The sequence below is a fragment of the Lipotes vexillifer genome, unplaced genomic scaffold (assembly GCF_000442215.2).
Source record: "Lipotes vexillifer unplaced genomic scaffold, Lipotes_vexillifer_v1.1 scaffold645, whole genome shotgun sequence".
NCBI classification, from domain to species: domain Eukaryota; kingdom Metazoa; phylum Chordata; class Mammalia; order Artiodactyla; family Lipotidae; genus Lipotes; species Lipotes vexillifer.
The window spans coordinates 62,982-89,837 of NW_006777439.1; the positions used below are offsets into that span (position 1 = coordinate 62,982).

Sequence of the window (26,856 nt, forward strand, 5' to 3'; positions counted from 1 at the left end):
GGCGCCGGGAGCCTGGGCTCAAAAACGGGAGAGGCCACAACAGTGAGAGGCCTGCGTACTGAAAAAAAAAAAAAAAAAAAATTCCTGTTCTTCCTTTCAAATATATGAATTGGCTAAAATCCTTTTAAGAAAAATCATACGATGGAAGATATGTCACTAACACCAAAGTGGAGACATTTCTTAAAATAAAAATTACCGTATGGGCTTCCCTGGTGGTGCAGTGGTTAAGAATCTGCCTGCCAATGCAGGGGACACGGGTTCGAGCCCTGGTCCAGAAAGATGCCACATGCCCCGGAGCAACTAAGCCCTAGCGCCACAACTACCGAGCCTGCGCTCTAAAGCCCGCGAGCCACAACTACTGAAGCCCACACTCCGCAACAAGAGAAGCTGCCACAATGAGAAGTCCACGCACCACAAAGAAGAGTAGCCCCCACTCGCCGCAACTAGAGAAAGCCTGCGCAGCAATTAAGACCCAATGCAGCCAAAAATAAATAAATAAAAATAATAAAGTTCCCTTAAAAAAGAATTACTGTAAAATATAACATTTGGGTAACTAACATTAACATCCTAAGGCAATATGGGAACACAAATCCATAATAATTATTCATACACCAAGCCACTGTAAACCTAAATCATTTCTGAAGACCTGAATGTGTCAAGAACTTTGACAATTATGACTGGAGCCAGGAAACTGTAGCAGTGCAGAATTTCTTATGAATTTCTCCAGTTACTTTTTATAAATGCTGTCTTGGATGACAGCTTAATGTGTACCACATGCAATATTTATTCTTCTTCAGTGTCAGACTGTCTAGCCATCCAAGGGAATACAAAGAATGTCACTTATTAGGATAAAAGCACAGGGAAGGTAATCAAGGACACATGTAACATCAGCCAATCATGCCCTATTTCAACATCCTATTCCATTCATAACAGTTCAACAATTATTTGCTTACTGATAACTTGCTTTCAGGCTGTTTGTGTTCACCGTAATGGTGGTTTGCATTTATTTTGCTCTTTAGAATTGGACACTTGCTGTGCCATACGTGTTTGTCAAAACTTTGTATCTTCTGTCAGAAATGGCTTAACATATCAAATGATTTCTATTTGTCAGGAACTACTAATACAACAATCAGTAACCCTTAATGCCAATAGGGCACTGAAATAACCATAAGACAGCAAATATATAACTAGTAAATATTTCACAAAAAAAATCCTATAAAGTGATACATAAGAAAGTCATTATTATTAGCTGAGTCACACATACATTCCCATGCATATAGCTAAGAATACTTAATAGGCATTGCTTTTTCCTTGGTTTTGGTTCTCCAAGATGGTAAAACTGTTAAGAATTTCGCAAAGTAATTTGGTGGTCTTTAAACTATACAGCCAAAATGTCTAAGTAATACCAAGTCACATTAAAACATATACTTGGCCACCAATACAAATTTCACTTAATAATAGATTTAAAATAATGTCCCATCATATATCATAATCACGAAATGGGTAACTGTAGAAACATAATTACTTAATCATATTTAATCATTAAACTTTAACCAGATAACGACTTGAACTATTTATTCTAGTAACAGTTAAAAGCTTTTTTTTTTTTTTTTTTGCGGTGCCCGGGCCTCTCACTGTTGTGGCCTCTCCCATTGCGGAGCACAGGCTCCGGACGCGCAGCCTCAGCGGCCACGGCTCACGGGCCCAGCCGCTCTGCAGGATGTGGGATCTTCCCGGACCGGGGCACGAACCCGTGTCCCCTGCTTCGGCAGGCGGACTCTCAACCACTGCGCCACCAGGGAATCCCAATTAAAAGCTTTTAAAAGTACTAATTTCAAGAGATGTAGACAACTAGGATGTTTACCTCTGAACATAGGACAGGAAACAAATTGTTGGTATTGTCTTTTGGTCTCTTTTTCTCTTTTGTTTCAGATTTGGCCTGAAGTAAAGTTCTACAATGCAAGAAATATCCCATGCAAACTATTCCATACGATATTTTTTTTAAAAGACTCACAAAAAAAACACTTTTAAATAATAAAAACATTATTACAAGTTGTTCTTTTTCAGTCTACATCTACCTGAACTGTCTGGTAAACCACTGATTTTCTTAGCTACATAGTACGTGTTACAACCTCCTTGCTGACAAGACTAAGGAAAAATCCATTTGGGTAGAGATGGAAAGGTATAGGGATTAGTCTTGATTAATGACAGGAGAAACACAGCAAGATTTTCTAACTGCTACTGTTCCATTTAAAAGTGTTCATGAAACAGTAAAATCTCTCCAAATATGAAGTCTGGTACTTATATTTCTAAACAGACTTCTAACTGGATCACAAACTTTAAAAAAATTTTTTTTTGGTAGGGGAAGCAGAGAGGAAACAAAAATACAGTTAAAGGAAGAGAAATGCAAGTGACCTTATCCTTGTAAATTTCAGAAGGCAGAACATTACATTATTAAAAATATGTATAATTAGGAGAAACAGAAGAAAATGGCAAGTTGCTATCCTTTATTTCTTGAGAATTAACAGGTTAACAAAATGTTTTAAAGACTTGTTTTAACTTGAGCTCATGAGAGAAAAGTATAAAACATTTTACTGCATTTATAGCATGTTTTTCATGCAACCAAAAGTGCAAAAAAAGAGCTATGTTGGTTGTATACCAGTGAAAATTACAGAAAAGCGTGCTTGCTGGAAAGCAAACATAATTGCAGTGGCTAATGTAAGCAGGACTCAAATTAGTTAAGAGAATTTATTGTGCAGTTACAATTGCCAGACACTAACTATAGATCTATCATATATGTTTTCATCAAATTATGAGAATTAAATTCCAAGACAAATGGACCTATCTACCACAGAATAATTTCACTTAATATATGTAAAATATTTTATTTAACCCTCATTACTCTGTAAGAAAGTTATTATTCTTCTATTTCACAGGTGAGGAAACAAGGGCTATAAGGAAACCAACCAAACTATCTTGAGTCCTGCTTATATAAAAACACTGCATAAATGTTTGCTCTCTAGCTGGTAGGGGTTTCTGTGTAATGTTTACCAGGATACAACCAACACAGACAACTCTTTTTTGCACTTTTTGTTTCATGAAAAGCATGCTATAAATGCAATAAGATGTTTTGTACTTTCATGAGCTTGAGAGAAAGATAGATATTTGGGTAGATATTTGCCTTGTTGTGAGGATTAAACCAAATGAGACAATATATGTAAGTGCCCCAAAGTCTAGCATGTAATAGGTGTTCAACAAATGGTAGTCATTATTCTGCCCAAGACTTGGATCTATGTGTACATATACATACATACATATGAATATGCATATACAATGTTCTTTCAATTATATTGCTATGTGTTAGTAAAGCATCTGAACAGAATATTATACAAATTATCTGCATGCACTTCAGCTAATAAAAGAGATACATACACATGCACATACATGCACAATTCCCTACTCCCAGAAAGGTCTCAAAAACACATCAAAGTAACTGAAAATGCAAGAAAACAGGACAAATCACTATGTGGTTAAAAACAAACACACAAACAAAACCAAGTGGTGGAAGAATGTACTTATCTTAAAAAAGAATTGATAACATGTATTTTCCATGTAAAAATACATAAACTATTTTAATTATTGACCCGAAAAAGGGTTATTAAATTGGTACAGAGATAAGTCCATGATAATAAAGATAAGATTTCAGGTAAAATTTTTATATTACCTTCAGTTAGCATTCTCTAATCAGGTTACAGTGAAATTTTAGTCTCAAATTTTATAGTGCATGAACTATGTCTAAATGAAATGTATAGTGATAGGGAATGTGGCAAGTATGTGACCTATTTCTCAGGCCTTGTCTACCTTTCCAACATCACCAGTGCACCAATGCTGAGACATTATGGCGCAGTAGTAAAGAACGAGAACTCTGGACATAAACTGCTCAGGTTTGAAGCTTGGCACCATTCTTGGCTAAGTTCCTCAGTCTCTCTATACTTGCTTTGACTTCCTTAAAATACTAATAGTACTTACTACTCTATAAGGTTGGTGGGAGTCTTAAATGTAATGCATATAGTTAAGTGTTCAGTACATGTTGACTGCTGCTGACTACTACTAACATAACAACAACACTTTAGGCGCATGAATTATCCGTTGTTGTTCTATTTCATGATATTCTCTCATTTCCCTGTTCATTTACACACCAACTTCCTTACCCCAGCAGTGGAGAATTGTTTTTAACAAACTGTATGGTATGCTAGAAGAAAGAAAAAAGGAAAATTTTGCTTATCATATTAATATATAAAAACTGATCTGTAGTTATAGCTGTTTTCTGGGGTCTATTCTGTAGAATTATTTTAGACTTGGCAACTTGATGCAATTTTTATATCGGCTTCAATGAGAACAGTTGTATTTTCTCCACCAAAATTTTCATATATGGTATTAATATGTTTAAAAATGGATGCTAAAGCAGGTACTAAAATATTTTGCTGTAACAGTATCATATAGTTAACAAAACTACAAGGCAAGAGAAAAATGGCAGCAGCAAAAAACTTATTATCCTAAGAAGAGCACATAGCTGTCATCTTGAGAATTGTTTCCTTTTATTAACTAAAACCCTAAACAATTTGGTGGAGATGTTATTTCCTGAGATAAAACATAGCAGAACACAAAGTTAATTAAAGCAATATTTTCAAAGATTTCTGAAGATTCACAAAAATATCTTGCAGTGTCGTGTGGAACTGGCACAAACTTCAAGTCAAATGGGTCTATTTCTTCTACTACTACAAGAACTTGGGCATGTTCTGAATGTCTCCAATTGTCTTATCTGTAAAATGGGCATGATAATATCTATGTTTCATAAATATCCTTAAATTTTTCATGTTAATTCTTCTATTAACATCTCACCAATTTCTAACCTCTAAAGGATGCCTGGCACACAGCAGGAACTCAATAATAATAAATGATGGTTTACTATGTATGTCTTTTGGTTTGGTGCATGAAAAGCTAAGTCACTGTCACTTAATGGGAGGGTGGGGGCAGGACAGAGAAAAGAAAAATGGCACAATGTAAAAGGTAACAATTTTAAGTATAAATTATGTATGAAAACTACCAGTGACCTTCATGTTTCCAACATCCAGATATGCTCTTTGGGAAAAAATGAAACATCACTTAAAAAAAAAAAAGCTAAAAAACAATTACCAACAGACAGATGTTATTCGATCTTTTCCTTTCACATTTCCAAATGGACTAAACCCAAAGATAATTTCCACAGACGGTTCTTTTTAGAGAATTTCTAAGGAAAATGTTGACAATCACCTAGGAATATTGATGAGTACTCCCTTGATATTAATGACAAATACTTAAGGTACTAAAAAGGCACCTTTGTTATCTGTATTAATGGAAACACAATCTTATTTATCTCTCTGCTAGCTGAACACATTCCTAAACAAAAATGCAGATCTCTTAATTCAACTATGAGAATGCTTCATTTTAGTAAAAATTCAATTCGAGGCCAAATAATGGTGTCATGGAGGCCATCTCGAGATTTGTCTGAGGATCCAATGAAGTAACCTAAGTTGAAACACTGTGAAGTTTTGATAAATGTTGGTTGTTATTATTCTTAGTAAAGTTCAATCTACTTATTTGAGGTCATACATCAAGGGACTTTTTTTTTTTTTCTTTTCTTTTTTTTCTTTCTTCTTTTTTTTTTTTTGCGGTATGTGGTCCTCTCACTGTTGTGGCCTCTCCCGTTGCGGAACACAGGCTCCGGACGCGCAGGCTCAGCGGCCATGGCTCACGGAGCCAGCCGCTCCGCGGCATGTGAGATCCTCCCGGACCGGGGCACGAACCCGTGTCCCCTGCATCGGCAGGCGGACTCTCAACCACTGCGCCACCAGGGAAGCCCTCAAGGGACTTTTAAAAGAAGTGATTTACGAGTAGTAGTGTGGGGCAGATGAAATTCAAAATAAATCTATATAATTGCAAATTTTACTTGAACACATTTAGGATGTTTTAATATGCTTTTTAATTGCAATGTATTTGAATAAAAACTTATTAGCTCTTTTCAAGTGGTTGTCTTCACATTTTATATTCTTTTTCGATGTTCCATCACATTTGCCTTTGCATTTGCTGTTCCCTCTCCCTGGACTAAGCTTTCCTCAGATCCTCCCTCTCTCACGGTGCACTCCCTTGCTTCTTAAAGGCCTTTCCTGACCACCCTAACTAAAATAGCACCCTCCTACCCTGCTTTATTTATTTATTTATTTTATTCATGCATTTATTCTTTCATTCATTTGTAAAAATCGAAAATGTTTTTTGGGAATTTACTATGTACCAATTACTACCCTAAGTGATCAAGTGTATCAATTCATATAACAGTCATACCAACTTTATGAGGAAGATAGCTATTATTTTTATTTTTAAAATGAGAAAGGTAAAATTTCCAAAAGATAGACTTTAAAAGCCAGATATAAAATTCTGGCAGCCTAATTTTCTGCCAGAATTTTATATCTGGCTTTTAAACTTCACCAGCACATTATTCATTCAACAAATATCCTCTGGCTGCTAACTAAATGCTAATTATGCATTATGATATATGCTAGGTTTATTTGAAAAAAGAAGATAGAGGGATAGTCTTTCAGCAATAAAATTATACACAATAAAGAGGGCTGTGGCAAAGGAAATGGAAAAAATATATTAAAATGTGAGAAATACTATGAAAAAAGTTTACCAAGAGTTAATATTTAATTTTGAAGACAAAGAAGTATAAATCTTAAATACTAATGCTGAGATTTCAAAGATGTAGACTAGTATAATGATGGTATCATAAACATAGATGAGGAAATAAAAATGATCAAGTGAAATAGTGATATAAGTTAAGCCACTGAGGTAATCTATTTCTTTTTTTTTCTTTTTTTAAAATTTTTATTTTATATTGGAGCATAGTTGATTAACAACGTTGTGTTAGTTTCAGATGTACAGCAAAGTGATCCTAATCATTTCCTGACATTATATTAAATATTTGTTTGTTGGTTGTCTATTATTCCATGAGACTATAACCCTTATGGGGGCAAAGGCTTTTTTAAATCAGTCTCAATGTTTATTTGCTTAGAAAAGGAAAAAGGAAGCATAGTACCTATCTCTTCACTGAGATCACAGTCTTCATAAGAATACATAAACTTGAAATTTATATTCATATTGACAGTTTTTATGAAGTTAATTGTCTTCTTGATAATAAGCATTAAAAAGACTGAACCAGGTACCAATGTGAAGCCCCAAATTTACAGACAGGGGTGTACTCAGAGTTCCTAAGTCAGTTATTCTGAAACATATTTTTTAGCAGAATTTTTAAATTGGTAATAAAAATGGTCACAGATACCAAAATATGTCTCACCCAAACTGTACTATTTTTACTACATGGTGGATTAAGTAAGCTTTTGACGGTGTTTTATAATCAAATGCTTTTGATGGGGAAATGCTTTCTAGGTCAATTTAGATAAGGAAATGCAATATTTTGAGTAATGTAACTACCTTCAAATATAGATATGCCAATTCTACAAATAAGTTTTATTTCCACTTTGTTCTCATTCTAGACAGAGCAATAGCTACTATGAGGAAGATAAGAGCATGGTAAGATCCAGAAAAGACTTATTTTCAAGGGGTAGAGATATGGGAGTAGGAACGAGAGGAGGGGGAAAGACCAGGTCTTATCTTCAATTCAGTCCAGAAAAGTTGCTCATGAATTATGTATCTGCCAACCTCAGGAATGCTCTTGATTGTCCCACAGTCACAAAAAAATCTTACCATGACAAACCTACATATGAGGGTTGAGAAGGTACTAGACATTTGCATGGGCATCTTTTCATTGTGAATTTGCTATAATTCACTAAAATCATAAAATTCTAGCACTAGAAGGGAACCTTAGAGATGATCTCCTTTAATTCTTTATTAACCTTCACTGCCTCATCCCCAACACACATATAAACATTCAGAAATAGAGAAGCTGGGATATAATGGAACTGTTTTAAAAGGCTTTAAAGAATAAACACCAATTTTTTTTTAAAAAATTATGCTATCATAACAATTAAAGAATGATTTACTCTAATGGAAGCCCAGGAGTGACAATAAAATCCTCTAAGCTTCAAATGATGAAGTCACAGGGCCTAACCTGAGAGAGAGATGAGGGCAGAGTCCTATGGAAGATGGTGATATCATGGGAGTTTTATCGCTACCGCCACTGTGCAATAGAGATGGTTCTCAGTTTTTGTTTTGGATGACAATTGTTTCAAAGCATAGAATTATAGCTGTAAACATATACATGATACATTTTGTTTCTTTACCGATATAATGGAAAGAAAAACCAAGGGAATGTATCCCAAAGATACATTTAGAAGACTTAACAAGTCCTTTTTCTATTACTGTATTCTTTTTGAGTTATGTTAATTAAATTTTGGAAATATTGTTTATACAGAACACATTTTATGTGAACATTCTGATGAACTGTCTTCAGTATATGAATGGCTATATAATTTGCCTGAGGTTGAAGAACAAGTTAGCAGCAAATAAGGACCACAAAACTAGCATTTCAAATTCTAAAGCAGCTGTATTCTTAATACATCAAACTTCCTGATAACATACACTACCTAATTTACAAATAGACTATATGCTCTAAGTTTCTTAGAATTCACTTTCCTTACAGGACCAATGTTATCAATGGTATCCAGCATTTTGGTCTGGCCTCCAGAAGTCTATTTAACTTATAATGTAGTTGAACTACAGTAGTTATCTCCAAAGGTAGATCTAGTGACTGGGGAACACAGGAGAGACCAGAGAAGACAGGGGCACAGAAAATAATACTCCTCTCCTATCCTGCATAAGCAGGAGATATTAGACAAAACATTGAAATTGCCCCAAAAGGCACTTTCTCCTTTCCTTTTCTACAGCCTTCTCCCAGGAAAACACTGTTATTGAGATCGCATATACTACAGTTAGACTCCATTCTTCAGCCTTCACAAGGCCCTGCCCTATCTCTCTTATCACCAACAGTCCTAAGATTTCTGGGCTTCGACAGTCACCTCTATCTATACCAACTACTACTCAAAACTCCCATTTTATGAGTGTAGTTCATCTCAACTCATAGTTTTAGAAACAAAATCTGACTCAACAGTTCTTAACCTCTGGCACACAGATTTTTAAGAATATTAATAGACCTTGAAGTATTCACCAAAGTGAGTCGGGTAGAGAGGCAGAGAAACTCTCTGTGTACATGAATCACTCGTGATTTGAGGAACATTATATAGCTGTATGCCAAAGTTTGTCCTTCATTTCCTAGGTTATATATGTGTGTGCATGTATGGGGAATATATGTTTTAATTTCCTAGAATTAAAGAATCCTAAAGAATCCTAGAAGAATCCTAGAGAATACTTGTTTTTTGTGAAAGAGCTTTAGTCGCTTAAAGCTAGAAGAAAATTTGTAAAACTTCTCCCTATTATATGCAGTGAAATTCTTCAGCCACTTTAAAAAAGATGAAAGTCCTGACACATTTCATAAATTATATTGCTCATAAATTAGTAAGTCAACAGATGGTGCTAATGAAGATAAAAACTGACTCCCAAAAGTACAGTATCACTTTCTCAAATTCAGTGAACGATCTTGCAAAGAGAAATTATTGCCTATAAACTGTATTGGGCAAAAAGGCAAATAGGCCAGGGGAAATTCCTAACATGCCTAATATGGTGGGTCAATAGCATTACATCCATATAAAAAGATGTGCTTTCTTCCACAATTATCACTTTTTAAAAAAATTTTATTTACTTATTTTTATTTTTTGGCTGCATTGGGTCTTCGTTGCTACACACGGGCTTTCTCTAATTGTGTCGAGCAGGGGATATTCTTCCTTGTGGTGTGCGGGCTTCTCATTGCAGTGGCTTCTCTTGTTGCAGAGCACGGGCTCTAGGCACATGGGCTTTAGTAGCTGCATGTGGGCTCAGTAGTTGTGGCTCGCAGGCTCTAGAGCTCAGGCTCAGTAGTTGTGGCGCACGGCCTTAGTTGCTCTGTGGCATGTGGGAACTTCCTGGACCAGGGCTCGAACCCGCGTCCCCTGCATTAGCAGGCAGATTCTTAACCACTGCGCCACCAGGGAAGCCCTATAATTGTCTTTTTCAAACATGAAATCAGAGGTGTGATTTGGTTTCATTATGACTACGTGCTCTAGGGCACTAACATCTCTTGACAGGAATTATGAAATTGCTGAAAGAGTAACCAAAACCACTTAATGAAACCAGAAAAGTACACAAGTATTATTACATGTACATACATATACAAATGCTAAAGGAAATTCAAATAAAGATTCCTGAATGGCCAAAGGTCTTTTCCCTCCCACTTCTTTCAGCCTTCCATCTTTTGTAATAAAAAGATTGTCTTGCTTTAGTATATTTTTTTTCACTCTCAAGATTTTGGTCAGAGAAATTAAGAAATATTCAACTCCACAAAATCCATTCACCAGAAATTATTGAAATCCTAATTCATAGTGCATATGGTACTGTTTCAAAGCTTTATCATAATACAAATTAAAAGGTAAATAATTGATAATTATCCAATAGCAAAAACAAGAAACTATAAAACAGAGAAGGGGTCTTAAGAAAATTTTTTATTTTTGAATTCATTTACAACTTACTTCAGTAAAATTAAGAATATTTTGGGGCTTCCCTGGTGGCGCAGTGGTTGAGAATCTGCCTGCCAATGCAGGGGACATGGGTTCGAGCCCTGGTCTGGGAAGATCCCACATGCCACAGAGCAACTAGGCCCGTGAGCCACAACTACTGAGCCTGCGCATCTGGAGCCTGTGCTCCGCAACAACAGAGGCCACGATAGTGAGAGGCCCGCGCACCACGATGAAGAGTGGCCCCCGCTCGCCGCAACTAGAGAAAGCCCTCGCACAGAAACAAAGACCCAACACAGCCAAAAATAAATAAATAAATTTATTTTAAAAAAAACAAGAATATTTTGTATAGGATTTACCAATTTAATCAATCTCATACTAAAAAACGAATCGCTCAGTTTAGGCTCCCAGAATATCCTTAACCTGTTCTATCACCCTTTTATATCTGGCAAAGAAGCAAATAAACACTAGTCCTCACAAAGCAATCTCCACTAAAAGTTACAAATTATAGCTTTTAAAATTTAATTCAGCTAAAAAACCCCTCACATGTTAAAACAAACTTACCAACATTACGTTGTGATTTCAAGAAGGTAGGAACACACTTACAGTAAAAAAATGTTTTCTCACAGCCTTCATAATGTTAGGTACTTCAAGATGAAGCTGACACAACATTCCCCCCAAACCATAAGAACCACAAGTGATTTTTTAAAAAAACAGAAATTATAATCCCAAAGAAACACTGCACGGATATTTCAGGGCTTTTACTTTGCCAGACTAGTGGATGATAAAGTGAAACATTCAAAAAAAAAACCTTATACATGTGAATCTTGCTTTATATACTAGTGTATGTTCCAGAAAACTTTATATGAATTGAACCTAATTTCAAATCTACTTGGGAAGCTTTCTGAACTAAAATGAATAATTTATTTAAGAATAATTAATCATTCCCATTTTATTTGTTTCGAGTAAATCGAATGTATAACAATGCGATTTTTTTCAAAGCAGCATTATCTGTGTTAAATTTCTAGCTTCAATGAATAATCTTGTCAGAAATTAATGACTTCTTATAGTAGTTTTACAGAACCCATCATGGCATTCCTGAAAGGCCAAGAAAATCCTGTTGGAAGAAGGTTATATTAACCTTCTACAAATATAATTGTGAAGTGGACTTTTGCTCACGATGAGTTAAGTGTATAGCCTGAAAATAATGGAAATCGGTGAATGATAGAAATCGGTGAAATCACCTATAATAGTGAATACTGCTCCTCTTGATAAGACATAATGGAAATGTGCTACTACATAACGTGTTGTGGAGAACAATGTCCAAGGATGAGTTAGGTAGAACAATTTCTGTCAGACCTCCGACTGTAAACAGGAAAATAAAACCTAAGGCTCACAGTATGGCAGATGATCACTCAACATTACCTCTGGGGAGGGTTGCCAATCAACTAAATACTTCTACTCCTATAGGAATAGCAATAATTACAGTAGATGTGTAAAGTATGCTTATGTGTCAACATCTATACTTACTGTGAATATACGATGAGCTTGCACAAGAAAGCCTAAGAACCACTCAATATTATAGCTCAAACTATCCCTATATACCTGAAAGGTACTTTTTTCCTGAATAGTATATAACATATATATATTATATATTATATACATATTATATACACATACATTATATACACATATTATATACACATACATTAAAATTTTATATTAATGTATGTGTATATACATATTATATACACATACATTAAAAATTATATGCAAAAAATGTTCACACTTCCCCCTTTGTAAATAGTTGCTGAGATATAGTATCTGTAATTCTTATATACAGTTCAAGATATCACGAATATATTGGGCTTATTCCGTGATTTTCCCCCTAGCGAGGTACACAATATACAGTATCACCAAACTACATTTAATTGTTATGTACAAATTACATGGAAAACTAACAAAAACAGAAAAGTTGGGGTAGGGCAGACAGAATCACAGTAAAATATGAATTAATAAAACATTTTTCTATTTAAAATTCATTTAGTGAACCTGACACATTGCCCTTGATTACACAACAGCTTAAAAGACTTTGCAACTACTTGTCTACCTATCTTGAATCAATTTCAACACTCAGATTAACTGACTCATATAATATTAGAGAATAATGTTCAGTGACCACAAGCCCACCAGGGCATATGCAAATACATGTTTTACACACACACACACACGCATACAAGAAGTCTGAATGTCTTAAATTTTAGTTATACTTTTCAGTTGAATATGAATATATAGTATAATAAACAACAAAATAAAATTATCCTTTATCAACAGTTTTAAGAAGGATGGGGACAAGAGAACACAAAAAAGAAACAAAATTGGAAGCTATGTAGGTGTACAAAATTAGTTCTACCAATTTCATAATTGGATAGCATATACTACTAACAGAGCAGCAAAGGTGCCAAGATTGAAATTTACACCCCTAATTAAGCAACAGTTTGGCAGGTCTAATGTCCTATACCTGCTTGACACCATGACTCACTAGGCGATCTCAAACGAAAATTAATACTGCATGTAATAGGATCTTAGTTATAAGTAACTGATCATGTTTAAAATATGAAATCCTCAAGTGTTCAAAAATCATTGACATCTGCCAGAGATGACGACGACGACAACACAACAACAATTTCTGCATAGTTTTATTCATTCAAAGAACAGCAATATATAATAATAAAAAAAATTTCTGTGGATTCCCCTTACAACATCTTGATTACTGTCATCTAATCACAACACAACTGTAACTAACCTGGCTGCCATGTTATTAGCTTCTCTTCAGGGGCTAGGTCTTAATCATAAATCAATGAAATGACTAATTCAACATTGTTAAAACCAGTGAGTAGATGCTTGGAACCATTCCGGTTTTTACATCTTTCAAAAAGGTCAATACACCTACTCAGTAACACAATAGACTTGTCTTTCAAAATGCTTCCTTATTTTCTAGGACTTAAAAATTAACATGTTACCATTTAAATTTAAACTGAACTTTAGTAATTAAAACGTTCATAACTTCTGAAATGGTGACCCCCTAAAATATAGTTTGTCTTCCTCTTGTGGCCAGAATCACAAACTCCTCCTCCTCTTTCCTGACCATTTAAAATAGCTTTCTAGATCTAAAAGACCCATGAAAATATTTATTACTACTTCCTGCATCAGTCTTAATTTGCTACAGTAACGTTACATAATAACCTTAAAAAACAAAACCTTTTTCTTTTGCTAAAGGAGCAACTAATGCAAATGGAGCTGAGATATAAACATTACCAAAAAACAAGATGCTAACACAAATTTAAAGGATTTAGTAATTAAAATATATTTTAACTATTTACATCTGCTTGCAATGTTATAAGTGATGAAAACCTAGTGTTCATATCCTTCATAATAAAAATTTATTCTGCACTTTAATACAAAGGCTATGTTGCATAAACAGATTTAAAGCTGTAGCAGAGTGGCTGAATGAAAGGAGAATGGCAATCTTTCTGGCTCCAGTAGATGCCATTCCCTATCACACAATGTTGCCCACTCATAAATACATGACAAATACTTCCTCAATCATTTTTTACGAGCAGGGATGCACAGGGGGTAGTCAATGGCTAGCTTGAGGGAAAATAGGAACAGCAGGCGGCAGAAACTGTACAGAAAATGGCTATGTGGTAAATTCTCTTCTGGAACATCACTCAGTTACCCAGTCTTTGATCTTTCAGCTACAATTACACTAACTTCCACAAGATCTGACTCCCCCCACCCCCACCAAACATACACACTACCCCAAACCAGATCATCAGTCATACATAAAATCTAAAATTTGATTTTATAAATAGGATCATCCATACCTCTACATTTTTATAAATTAAAATTTGCTATTTAGACAAGAGTTTACTTTCAATTGGCTACAACCATATCATCATCACAACTGGTCTCACAAAAAACATGGGGTGTCTGGCGACAGCTAAATCACAGACTGGCGTCTCCCAAGCAGTCTGTCTACCATTAGGGTCTGGGAAATGGTATTTACTGTACAATTAGAGCCAGGGAGTTCTACCTGTATTCATCCAAATACAGGTGTGAGAAGCTCCTTTGGGCAAGCAAACTGACTCACCCCTTTTCACGTAAACTTTGATGTCTGTATTGTTTCACGGAGCCTTGGGAAACCCTACCATTCATACTACAATGAGATTTATTAACTGAAGTCAAATAATGTATTTAAAATTCCTTCCCAAAGGTAACAATTTTTAACATATCAATCACAAAATTTATAAGAATTTTATATAAGAAACAAAACTGTTTATTTTAAAGTTAATTATCTACTGGAAGACACTGACCAGTCAGAACTGAATTTTCATGTCAGGTTTATGCTTTCTAGAACATTACAAATTAAGAGGCCAAATTCAGTTTCCTATCAGGAACACAAAATGTCTTATAGTAATATCAACAGGGCATTTTTAGTTGCAGTAATTTCACAGAATTTATTCTAATGATTTATTGGAGTTAACCATCTGACATTAATTATTGTTTTGGCTTCCAGTCTATGAATGTTTATTTTTCAGTTTAAAGCTTCTCACTCTTTGATATCATATGGAAATGAGAATTTTTAATGGAAAATTGAAACCATGTGCATCTAAGTACTTAATGAAGTACAGGGGAAAACAAATGAAAATATATTTTAGGAGAATTCAGATATTTTACTTGGGATAGTTTTGGTTTGTTTGTATGACTTAACAGTATAAAATACTGAGGGTCCAGTGAGTACCATGCCAAATGTGTACATGCCCTTATGTTACATAAACATATGATTTTTTGAAGTTACTAGTGAACTAAAGGAAACCTTGCACATTTTGGTTACATGTCAAAAATGACAATCAATACATGAATGCATAGTTTTTACCTTTGTGTATTTTAAAGTATTTTGAAACAAATACCTGGTATTTCCCTCCACCATACCTTTTTTTTTAATTTAAAAAATGTTTTTTAAGGGCTTCCCTGGTGGCGCAGTGGTTGGGGAGTCCGCCTGCCGGTGCGGGGGACGTGGGTTCGTGCCCGGTCTGGGAGGATCCCACATGCCGCGGAGCGGCTGGGCCCGTGGGCCATGGCCGCTGGGCCTGCGCATCCGGAGCCTGTGCTCCGCAATGGGGGAGGGGCCGCGACGGTGAGAGGCCCGCGTACCACAAAAAAAAAAAAAAAATGTTTTTTAAGTATTCAATCTGGATTTTAAAACTTATGCCCAGCTACAATTCCAAGTAGATATTTTAAAGTCACATATAAAATCAACAAAGGTAGAATTTCCTAGTTTAAAAAGTTTTATTGCTCTAAGTAGATTTATTATCATTTTGCAAAGGAAATATTAATGTCTATTCAATAAATTTGATAATTAAATATGTATAATTCAATATTGCCTAATGTAATTCCTTTTTTTTTTTTTCTCTTCTCTCAGTGGAAATCATTAGGAGCCTCATCTTGGAATGTTAACACTAGGCAAAGCTTTCTCATCCATTTTAAACTTTTTAATAATAAGGAGAAAAATTTTAAATCAAACATAACAGTAAGTACATACGTATGTGTGTTTGTGTGTGTTCAGATACGATATGTCGGGGTACACCCGGGGAGAAAAAAACTTACCATTTGTTTTTCTTTCTAATGTAGTCTTTTTCAGAAAGATTAACCAAGTAGACCATTGGTTTTGAAGTCAGAAATAAGTGTTTATTCAACACTTCAATCTAAAGTGGGAGATAGAAAAAGAGTCCTTTTTAAAAGTTGAGTAAATATTAAGTCACTAAAGAACTTGAAAGAAAACTATTTAAACAAGAACCCATTTTTATAGTTCTTGTTTCTAAAAGATTAGTTGTCACAAAATATCAGGAGTAGGGGAAAAGAAAAAATAACAAGCCTGGGAATAAGAAATCATTGAGAGAAATAAAGTTTAACTAGATATAATAATAAGTGTAAAATAATGACAACTTTGTTCTCTAAGAAATCAAAGCAAAGGTAATAATAGATGGCATCATATTTATAATTTACCTCTTTGTCATTCCAATCATGACAGAAGCGAACAGGTTTCTTTTGATCTATAACCCAGGATTTGACTTTGCACATTATGTCCTATAAACAATTGAGAAAAAAAGTAAATACAAGATGAATACTAAGCATTTAGATACTAAATATTAAAATTAAAAGTTTTCAAACCCTCAATTAAAAGTTGACTATAAAAATAAAGGCAACTTTTTTATGAAAGAACTAAGTCGCACAGATAATTATTTTCAATATCTCATTAAAATACGAAATACGAAATGAAACATTAATGTGGCATTAAAATTTTACCATATGAAATGTGGAATACTAGCAAAATTAGTAACAATCTTAAAAATTTCAAGCCATTAAAACATACCAAAGACTACAAGAGTTAATAATATCTCAACATTATCTAGTGATGTAAACTGCAAGATAAACATGCTGTTAGGAAATGGGGGGGGGGGGGAACACTGGAGAAAGACTGAATTATAATTTTGTCCTTAAAAAGGAAAACAAAATAGATGAAATTGAGCCTATTATTGATGATCTACCCTCCAAAATATTAAATCAACTGACCAAAACCCTTTTTATTCTGAATTAATTTTTTGCTGACACCTTCTCCCTGCCCACTTCTCCTGTCCCTGCTCCAACCCACCCCCCCAAACCTGCCAAAGCCTCCATTACACAATGGCAAGAGCCCTGCACTGGTGACCTCCAACCAGCTGCATTCACTTTCAGAACATCTCTCTCTGCTGGAAATCTAAAGGCCTTTTAGTTAGCAAGCTAGTGTGCATTCAGAAGGAGTAACTGCAGGAAGAGCCCAATGTGCTTTGTTTCTCTGGCCTTTCTTCACAGAAAGATTAATCATCTGTGAAATGGAAACGGCAAACAGCAAGTGACACAAACTGAACCCTTCAAGCCTTTCCTCATCAGTTTTGTGGTTCTGAATCTAAAAGCTGCGTGTGGCAAGGCTCTCCTTACAGGCAGGTGTTAATAAAAGGCTCTTGGGTCTGAAAGGTCAAACTTAGCTCTTCCAGAAGAAGTGCGTTTGAGAGTCATCTGTTTTTTGTTGTTGTTGTTGTTAAAGATAACTTATGGGTATGTTTTAAATATGCATTTCTCAAAATTTATTGTAATACACGATTATTAGTAATAGATTTCTTAGATTTTCATTGATGTATTTTATTTTATCATAAATCATTAGTCTTCTATAAATATCCACTTGTTAAATTACCTCAGTATTTAGTATACCTTCCTTCCAAATCTTGCTGTTACCAACAGGAAAAATAAGGAAAAAGCCCTATATCCTTAGATCCTGATTTGAAACCCTCCAGGAAAAGGACTTCCCACAGACTTCAACAAGGAAGGGGCAAGCCGAAAACTTTTAATGAAATCTAACATGGTCTGCTTAAGAATAATCACTTTTACTCTTCTATTTCACTCATAAATGTTTAAAAGTGGCTAATGTAACACCATTTCCTACAAGGAGAAGATCAAAGTGCTATATTACAAATGCATTATGATTAAAAAAGCCCTGTGCAGCCTTGCTATTAACTGTTCTTTAAACCCTAAAAGGCTTCCCATAGATCTCACTTGGCACTGCATATACAACCTTTGACAAGTAATGTAGACCATTTTTATTCATTGCCTAAAATTGTAGGCAATTATGTGCGTCACACTGGCCACCTGCAAATTCTGAATGCCTGCTCCAGTTGTCAGTGCAAAAAACTAATGTCGGAGGGGATTAATCTAGGGGGAGAGAGTCCTCTTTAATGGCTCCAGCAGGTGAAATGGCCCAGCTGGTTACTATGATGAGAGGCCAGAACAGCTTATGTGGAGACACGCAACAAGATTATACAAAAGAAGGAGAAAACAGTGGTACCATCTTACATTTGGTTCCATTAGTTTTTTCAATTAAAAAAAGAAAAGAAAATAGACAAAGGAAAGCCAAACCAAAAATAAGAAAGGAAATTAAATCTTAATCATATAAAAAGTGTAAAATACTTTTAACTATAAACATTTTCACAAAACCAGAGGGCCTCAATAAATGCTGATTGCTAGTGAAGGAATTTCAGTATTTCAGTTTCATTTTAAATTAACTAAAGCACCACTTCAGAAATAGAGATCCTATCACAAAATCTTTTTGGCGTTAGTTTCTTTCCCCCTTCACACCACCATATTATATTACAAATTAGGAGCACTCAAATTTTAGATAAAGAGAATTAATTCATAATTAAAGTTCTAAAGAAGTATATTCACTAAAGCCACATTCAAATCCTTTTAGAAAAATTTAAAGATTATAACCAAGTTTTTAAACAGTTTAAAGTAAAAATATTTTAAAACTTAAAATATTTTATTTTATACTCAGTATTCTCTTAATTATCCCTACAAAAGATTTAAAAGCCAAGAAAAGACACCTTAGATTATTAAGATGCCAGTTTTACTTAAGACAAATCAAAAATAGATTGCTCTCAGATAAGATTATCTTATGTAAATGATCATTATATGGTATAGCTGCAAAGTGCTGTCTTTCTTACATAAAGTAAAAATATTTACTTCTAGCAAAATTAAAGATGCTACGTTCCTTATCTGAAAAACTGCTGATCAAATGAAAGAAAACATTTGGACTTATTTGTATAAACTACTTAATGGATTGACTGAATTTCTCCTATGCTTATATATATAAACATATATATTAATAATTATAGTTAGAACAATATTCCATTTAATTGAATTTGGTTAACTGAAAAAACAACCTATTACATAACTTAACCTACTTTTAACGAATTAGAATACAATAAAAGCATAAAATAGAAACACTAATGCTTGATGCATCAGAAGTTACTTTAGAATTTTGTATGTCTTTAGTAACATCGTTATATAGAAATACAGATGTAGAAGGAGGACTGTTCTGATAACTTTAACAAATTCCTCATTTCCAAAATAAATTCTGTACATGATGAAGACTGTACAAAAATTCCTGGTCATTTGAACTTTTTTGGTTATATTGCAACAACATGAGTATCTAACTTGTGGTAACCACTTTATGTTTAAATGTGGGAATAAATCCTAGATCCACCACTTACCAGGTCTATGACCTATTACTTCATTAATAAAATGCAGATAATGATGCTATCTACCTCCTGTGGGTTGTAAAGATCAAAAGAGACAATGCATATAAGGTGTTTCGCATAGTTCTTGGCACAGAGTAAGCTCTCAAAAAATATGAGTTTTGTCATTGTTTTTATGATTGTTGGAAGATTAAATACTAGTGATCTACAAAATGCCAATATAGTCTCTTGAGTGCTCCTTTAAAGCACACATCTTCTCCAACTGGAATAATTGTTCATTAGTCCTTTTCTTCAAATTTCTGACGGTTACCAACAATACTGGCTCTCTTAGTGAAATCTCAATTCAGGCTTCTAGCCTTAACATTCTATAAGGACTAGCTTTTGCTGAACAACTACCTTGTAACTCAAAAAAAAACTTAATCCAAAATCACCTTGAATACTTTGCTCTTCTGCCGTGACTCTTATTGATGATAGCCTCACATTTAACTTTAGAAATGCTCTATGTTCTTGATATATTTTATTACTGTTGTTGTTAATAGCAGCTATAATGTATTTAGACTCAGAGAGGATGCATGATTTGCCTAAATTCCTATTGCCAGTAAGAGGCAGAGCTGAGATTCAAATTCAGGTCTAAGTGACTTGAAAATTCACGTTCTGTCCAATCACCCTGGCCTGTCTTCCTTACTGCCTTTCTAATTACTCCTGTTTAGCCTAGGCATTCCCAAGGCTGTTATTCAAAGTCCTCATTCTCATTCCAAGGTCATCAGGAAAATTCTATATTCTTTCTATCTGGGTAAAATATCTGATTGTCAATCCATGAACCACAAAAATATTTTCTTTGCAAACACTAACATAACCTCGTTATGTTATATAACCCATATAGACTTTCTAAGACTACTTGACTTCTCTATTTTGGTATTTTCTAGTTCCCACAGCAGAAATTATTAATCCATGATCCATAAATGGATTTCAGGAGTTTCCTAATACCCTGAAATTGTATGTAAAGTTCTATGTTTATGTGCATTTGAGGGATAATGGCACATATCTTCCAAATGCTTTTAAAAAGGATTCACGATCCAAAAATCCAAGAACCATGGTTATGTGACTCCATGGCAATACTCAAATGCTCCAACGACAGCCAATTTAAGTATATGTTCTAGGTTCATGGACTCCCATACTTGAGGTCCAGAAACACTGACATAAAACCTGCTTCAGCCAGACTCTGCACTCAAAATTCATCTATTCTTACCAAAACCGTGCTGATAAAAATTCTAGCCACTATAATGTTTATCTAACACAATTACAGTTAAAATCATAACAGGGTTGTTGGAAAACATTACAAATTAAATATATCATTATTCTAAAAGAATGAATTGCTTGAGAGTTAAATATGTTTAGAGAGAAAAACATGTAGCTTGCTTTACTATATATTTAAATAAATCATAAAGCTACAGTAATTGGAACAGTGTGATACTAGCACAAGAAGAGAGGTATAGATTAGAAGCAACCTAAAAACCCATAAACTGGAGATTCGTTAATATATTATGGGACATCCATACAAAGAACAGTTTTTATCCATTAAGACAAGCCATATCTGTATATATATTTGCATAGGAAAATGTTCAAAATACACTGCTAAGTAAAAAAAGCAGGTTTAAAACAATGGAAAAAAGTTAAGAATATGGATTTTGTTGTCAAACAGATTTGGGCTCAAGTCCTGGCTCTATCACTTTGTAGCTGTATAACTTTGGGGCAGCTACTTAACCTAAGTTTGTCTCTGTAAAATTGGGATAGTAACTCCAATTCAATATACGATGATTGTGAGGATTAAATGAGAAAATACATGTAAAATAATTCCACAGTTCCAGGTACACAGTAAATATTCCATAGATATTAAGTATTATTATTTATGGCAGAATGCACAATGTGATTCCATTTGTGGTTCTGAAAATATATATAATACATATAAATAAATGTACTCATAAAATGAAATTGGATAGATGCCTTAACAAATTGGTAGCAATAGAAATCAGGAAGATTGGATACCAGAGAGACTTTCCCTTTCTGCCTTCTTTTTTAAAAATATAATGCTGTTTTATTGATTTTTAACCAATAAATATCATCTTTAAGATAGGAAAAAAAAATAAAGGTATATTCACAGGGTGAGGGGGAAGGGAGGACTTCATCTATCCTCTGCCTACCATCTGTAATCCTTAAATTTGGTGGCTAACTGGATAGGCTTGGCAGTTTATCACTCTTACTCTGCAATAATGATAGCTTCCAAGCCTGGTACTTCTCTCTAGCCAAACCCACTACCCTAATACCTGAAGTTAACACCCAGATGAGCTGACCTATGCTGGTTGGGTGGCTTTAACACACACAGCCAACAATGCACTCAGACCAAAAGAATGGAGGCAAGGCCTCCAGCTCAAAATAGTCTGGTTAGAAGTCCACTAATACAGCTTCCTCCTGCTCCAACCAAATATCCCCTTTAAACAACCCAAATAGAGGAAAATCCTAACTACACTTTCACTCATCAAACAGACCTCCATTGTATTCTAAGTTGAAATTAAATATCTGCCTGAATCAGAATATTAAGCATTTGTTTCTCTACTAGATGAATGCTGCTCTTTATGGAGACCAGAGTAGTGATCACTGACTACCATCTTTCTACATACTTCAGTGACTAAAACTTCCAGAAAAGAGTCAGGCAACACAGAAGCAAACTAAGACACCTGGCAGCAATGCTCTGATGGCTGAGCGAGTATGTGTGGGAGGGTGGGGGGGAAATGTCCTCTAAGAATTAAAATGATCGGTTAATTCTAGCAATCACCTGTTAGAATGTATGTTGGCAGTTGTTGGTTTTCAGTTATGTGATTCACTGAAGTAAACGGTGGAAACTTAAAACAGCAATGTTCCTCCTAGCCCATCGGCTATAAAGTGGCAACCTGGATGGACACCCATTCATTTCTGAGGTATAGATCTCAGCAGAGGATATGACTATTACTAAGAGAAGGCAACTGTCCCTATGATTTCTGTAAATAAGTCTGAATGGATTTCACCATGTTCAAGGAAGGACAAAGGGAAGAGGAAAAGCCCACAAATCTGATTTTAATAAAAAGGCTACTGAATAAGGAGAGTCATAAAGGAAGAGGAAAAAGATCACACACACACACACACACACACACACACACACACACACACCACTCTCTCAATGAATTATTTGGCATACTTGGCAGAATGCAAAAAGAGCGCCTATGAAACAAGAGCATGAGGCCATAAATAGACAACAGAGTGAGGCTAGAAAAAAATGGATGAGATGTCAAGAAAGTTGATGAACTAAGACAGATTTTTAAGGAAGCAAAATCAAAGCCGGAAAATAAAAATCCAAGTTGGAGATTCACCTGATATGGCAGAATATAATCAGTGGTTTGAAGGTCAAACTTGAAAAGGGGTTATACTGAAGTATAACATATACTCAGTGTAACATACATAAGTGTACAGCTTGATGAGGTATCACAGAATCAACATATGCATGTAACTACCACCTGATCAACACACAGAATATTACCAGTAATGCAGTCACAATGTTCCACTCCTCTCCAGAGATAAGCACTATCCTGGCTTTTTTACACCACAAATTAGCCCGTTATTGAAATTTATGGAAATAGATTCATAAAATACGTATTGTTGTGTCCAGCTTCTTTCATTCAACATTGTTCGTGAAATTCATCCACGTTGTCAGATATAGTCATAGTGTGTTCTTTCTTTGCCATGTAATATTCCACTGTAGGAATATACCTCAATTTGCCTATTCTACTATTGGTAGACACTGAGGTTGTTTATACTTTAAAACTATTACAAATAAAGCTTCTATAAACAGTCTTATACATGTACTTCAGTAAATTTATGTATGTATTTCTCTTGAGCATATACCTAAGACTGGAATTGCGCCAGTCTCAGGTCACACATTTACTCAAACTTCATATACATTGCTGGTCAGTTTTCAAAAGCAGATGTACTAATTTACACTCCCATCAACACTGTCTGAGAATTCCATTTGCTTCACATTTTCTCCAACGCTCGGTACTGTCAGTTTTCTTAATGGTAAGTGTGTAGTATCTCATAGTCTGAATTTGCATTTCCCTAATGATTACTGGGGGATTTCATCTCTTATGAAGTACTTGTTCAAGTCTTTTGCCTATTTCTCTATTGGGCTGCCTTTTTCTTATTTATAGTTCTTTGCATATTCTGTAGACAAGTCCTTTATTAGATACTGCAAATATGTTCTTTCACTCTGTGAAAGATGATTGCTGATTTTAATTCCATAGTGGTCAGATAACATATTCTTTATGATTTCAATCATTTGAAATTTGTTCATTTGCTATATGGCTAATAATATGGAAAATTTTGGTAAATGTTAAATTGGTACTTGATAAGAACGTACATTTGTGGTTGTTAGGTGCAGTATTCTATATGTCAACTGGGTCACACTCCTTAATCACATTGTTTAAGTTTTCTATATTCTTACTAAAATTTTGTCTGCTTGTTCTATCAATTACTAAAAGAAGTATTAAAATATTCTATCATGACTGTAGATTTGGGTCTTTTTAAAAAAACTTTTTAGTTCTATCAGTTTTTGCTTTATATATTTTGAAGTTATGTTATTAAGCATATATAAACTTAAAATTATTTTATCTTCCTGGTAGATTGAACATTTAGCATTATGAAATGCTTCCTTATAACTCCTTTAAAGTCTATTTTGATATTACTATAATACAGCGGCTTTTTTTTTGAGAGGGGTGGTATATATTTCTCCATCCTTTACTGCCAATTTTTCCATGTCTTCATATTTAAGATGTATCTTATAAGCAGCATAGAGGTGGGTTTTAAAAATCCAATCTGACATTCTCTGTCTTAACCAATTTTTTTAAAATTTATTGAGATGAAATAAACATAAAATTAACCATTTTAAAGTAATTTAGTACTAAGCCTTCATACTGTGATGCGACCACTACCTCTAACGACTTCTAAAACATTTCAATCACTTTAAAGTAAAACCATGTACTCATTAAGCAGTTTGCCCCCATTTTCCCCTCCCACTAGCTCCTGGCAACCACCAATCTTCAGTTCTGTCTCTATGAATTTACCTACTCTGCATATTTTACACATATGGAATCACACAATATATGTGACCTTTATGTCTGGGTTCTTTCACTTAGCATAATATTTTCAAGGTTGATCCACATCTGGCATCTGCATTCATTTACTTTTTAAGGCTGAATAATATTCATTGTATGTATATACCACAATTTGTTTATCTACTTAACCCCTGATGGACATTTGGGCTGCTTCTATCTTCTGGCTATTGTGAATAGTGCTGCTATAAACATGTATGTACACGTATTTGTTTGAGCACCAGTTTTCAATTCTTTTGGAAATATCAATCTGGGAGTGGAACTGCTGGGTCACATGGTAATTCTATGTTTAACTCTTTGAGAAACTGCCAAACTCTTTGTCTTTTAACTGGAGTATTGTATCATTTTAAATTACGTCATTATCACCCCCATTGTGCTATTATTGTCATGTATTTTAACTGTACCTCTATACATTAAAGTCATAAGACATTTTAATTTTGCTATGTTTTTACCTTTTATTTTGAAATAATTTCAAACTTAAAGAAAAACTACAATAATAGAGAATGTCTGTACACATAGATTCATTAAAGTATCATTTTGCTGTATTTGTTTTATCCTTTATATGTATGCATATACACAAGAAAATATAGGCATATTATTACATCTGTATATTGCTATACGTATTGCCAGAATTCAGTGATAGACTAGATAGAAGAAATGATGGAAAGAGAATGTGTCAAAAACGATTAAGTTTTTGGTTTGCATAATCTAACAGACAGTGGTACAATTCACTGAGCTAAGAAACCCTGAAGAGAATCAGGTTTGAGGGAGGGAGCTTGATTTCAGATGTGCTAACTTTTGAGTTGTCTCTGAGAAACACATGAGATGTCAAGTCAGGAATTAAATATACTAGCCTGGAGTTCAGAGAACAGATCGGAGTTAGAGATACAAATCTGGAAGCTATTTGTATTTAAATAGTAATTGTATCAATGGATATGGATGGCATCACATAGAAAGAGAATTGAGAGAAGAGATGAGAGCCTAAGATTCAACTTTAAGTAATGCCAATATTTAATAGCAAAGGTATAAGAAGATGAGCCTGCAAAAGAAACTGAGAAGTTGCTAGAGAAGTAGGAGGGAAACCAGGAGAATGTGGTCATGGAATCCAAGGGAAGAGTAGTTCAGGCAATGACACAACAGTGTCCAATACTACTGACAAATCAAGATGACTGAAAACGTTCCTTGGATTTAACAATGCAAAAGCCACTAATGACCCTGGTGAAACCAGTTTGAGTTTAATAAGCAGATAAACCAGATAGATAGAACTGAGTTATTAGGAGGTAGAAAAAATAACTCTTTCAAGAGGTTTTAAAGAAGGAGAATAGAGAAAATATGGTAATTGAAGGATGAGAAGTGTGGTATTCAGTAAGAAGTGTTTTTTAAGATTAAAAAAGACATCTTTAAATAGTTGATGCAAATGGTCTAGTTTGAGAGGGACGAGTTGTATACACAAGAAAGAAGAAACTACTAGTGATTGAAATACAACTTTGTGAATACACTAAAAACCACTAAATTATATATATGAAAAGGGTGAACTTAATGCTATGTTAATTTACCTCAATAAAATCACTTAAAAGCAACAAAGGGAAAAAAACCAAGGGATGACTAATAGTGTAAGATTTCTAGAAAGTTAGTAAGTGATAAGATTCAAAGAATTGGAATAACTAGCCATAGATAAGAGGAATGAACAGTAGGCTTTAGTTTTGGCTAGTGGAAAATTAGAGAGAAAATGAGGGAATTCCTATGTCTGATGGCTTTTATTCTGATCTTTGAAATAGGAGGCAAGGTTGTCTGCTAAGGGTAGGGATGGATGAAAGCAGGGAATGGACATAAATAAGACGTTTGAGGAGAGTAGGGAAGCAGTTGCAG

The 26,856-nt window shown here is 34.5% G+C and overlaps 1 protein-coding gene across 2 annotated transcripts in view; it reads right to left on the reverse strand.

The window, feature by feature from the left end:
* The window catches only part of OLA1 (Obg like ATPase 1), a 175,166-nt gene that overhangs the window by 29,754 nt on the left and 118,556 nt on the right, over positions 1 to 26,856 (reverse strand). For both annotated transcript variants that reach the window (XM_007451064.1, XM_007451065.1), the window contains 2 exons: positions 16,728 to 16,808; positions 16,329 to 16,426 (listed from right to left, as the gene is read on the reverse strand). In XM_007451064.1, the coding sequence (XP_007451126.1) occupies positions 16,329 to 16,426; positions 16,728 to 16,808 (179 nt within the window). The remainder of the gene's footprint in view (positions 1 to 16,328; positions 16,427 to 16,727; positions 16,809 to 26,856) is intronic.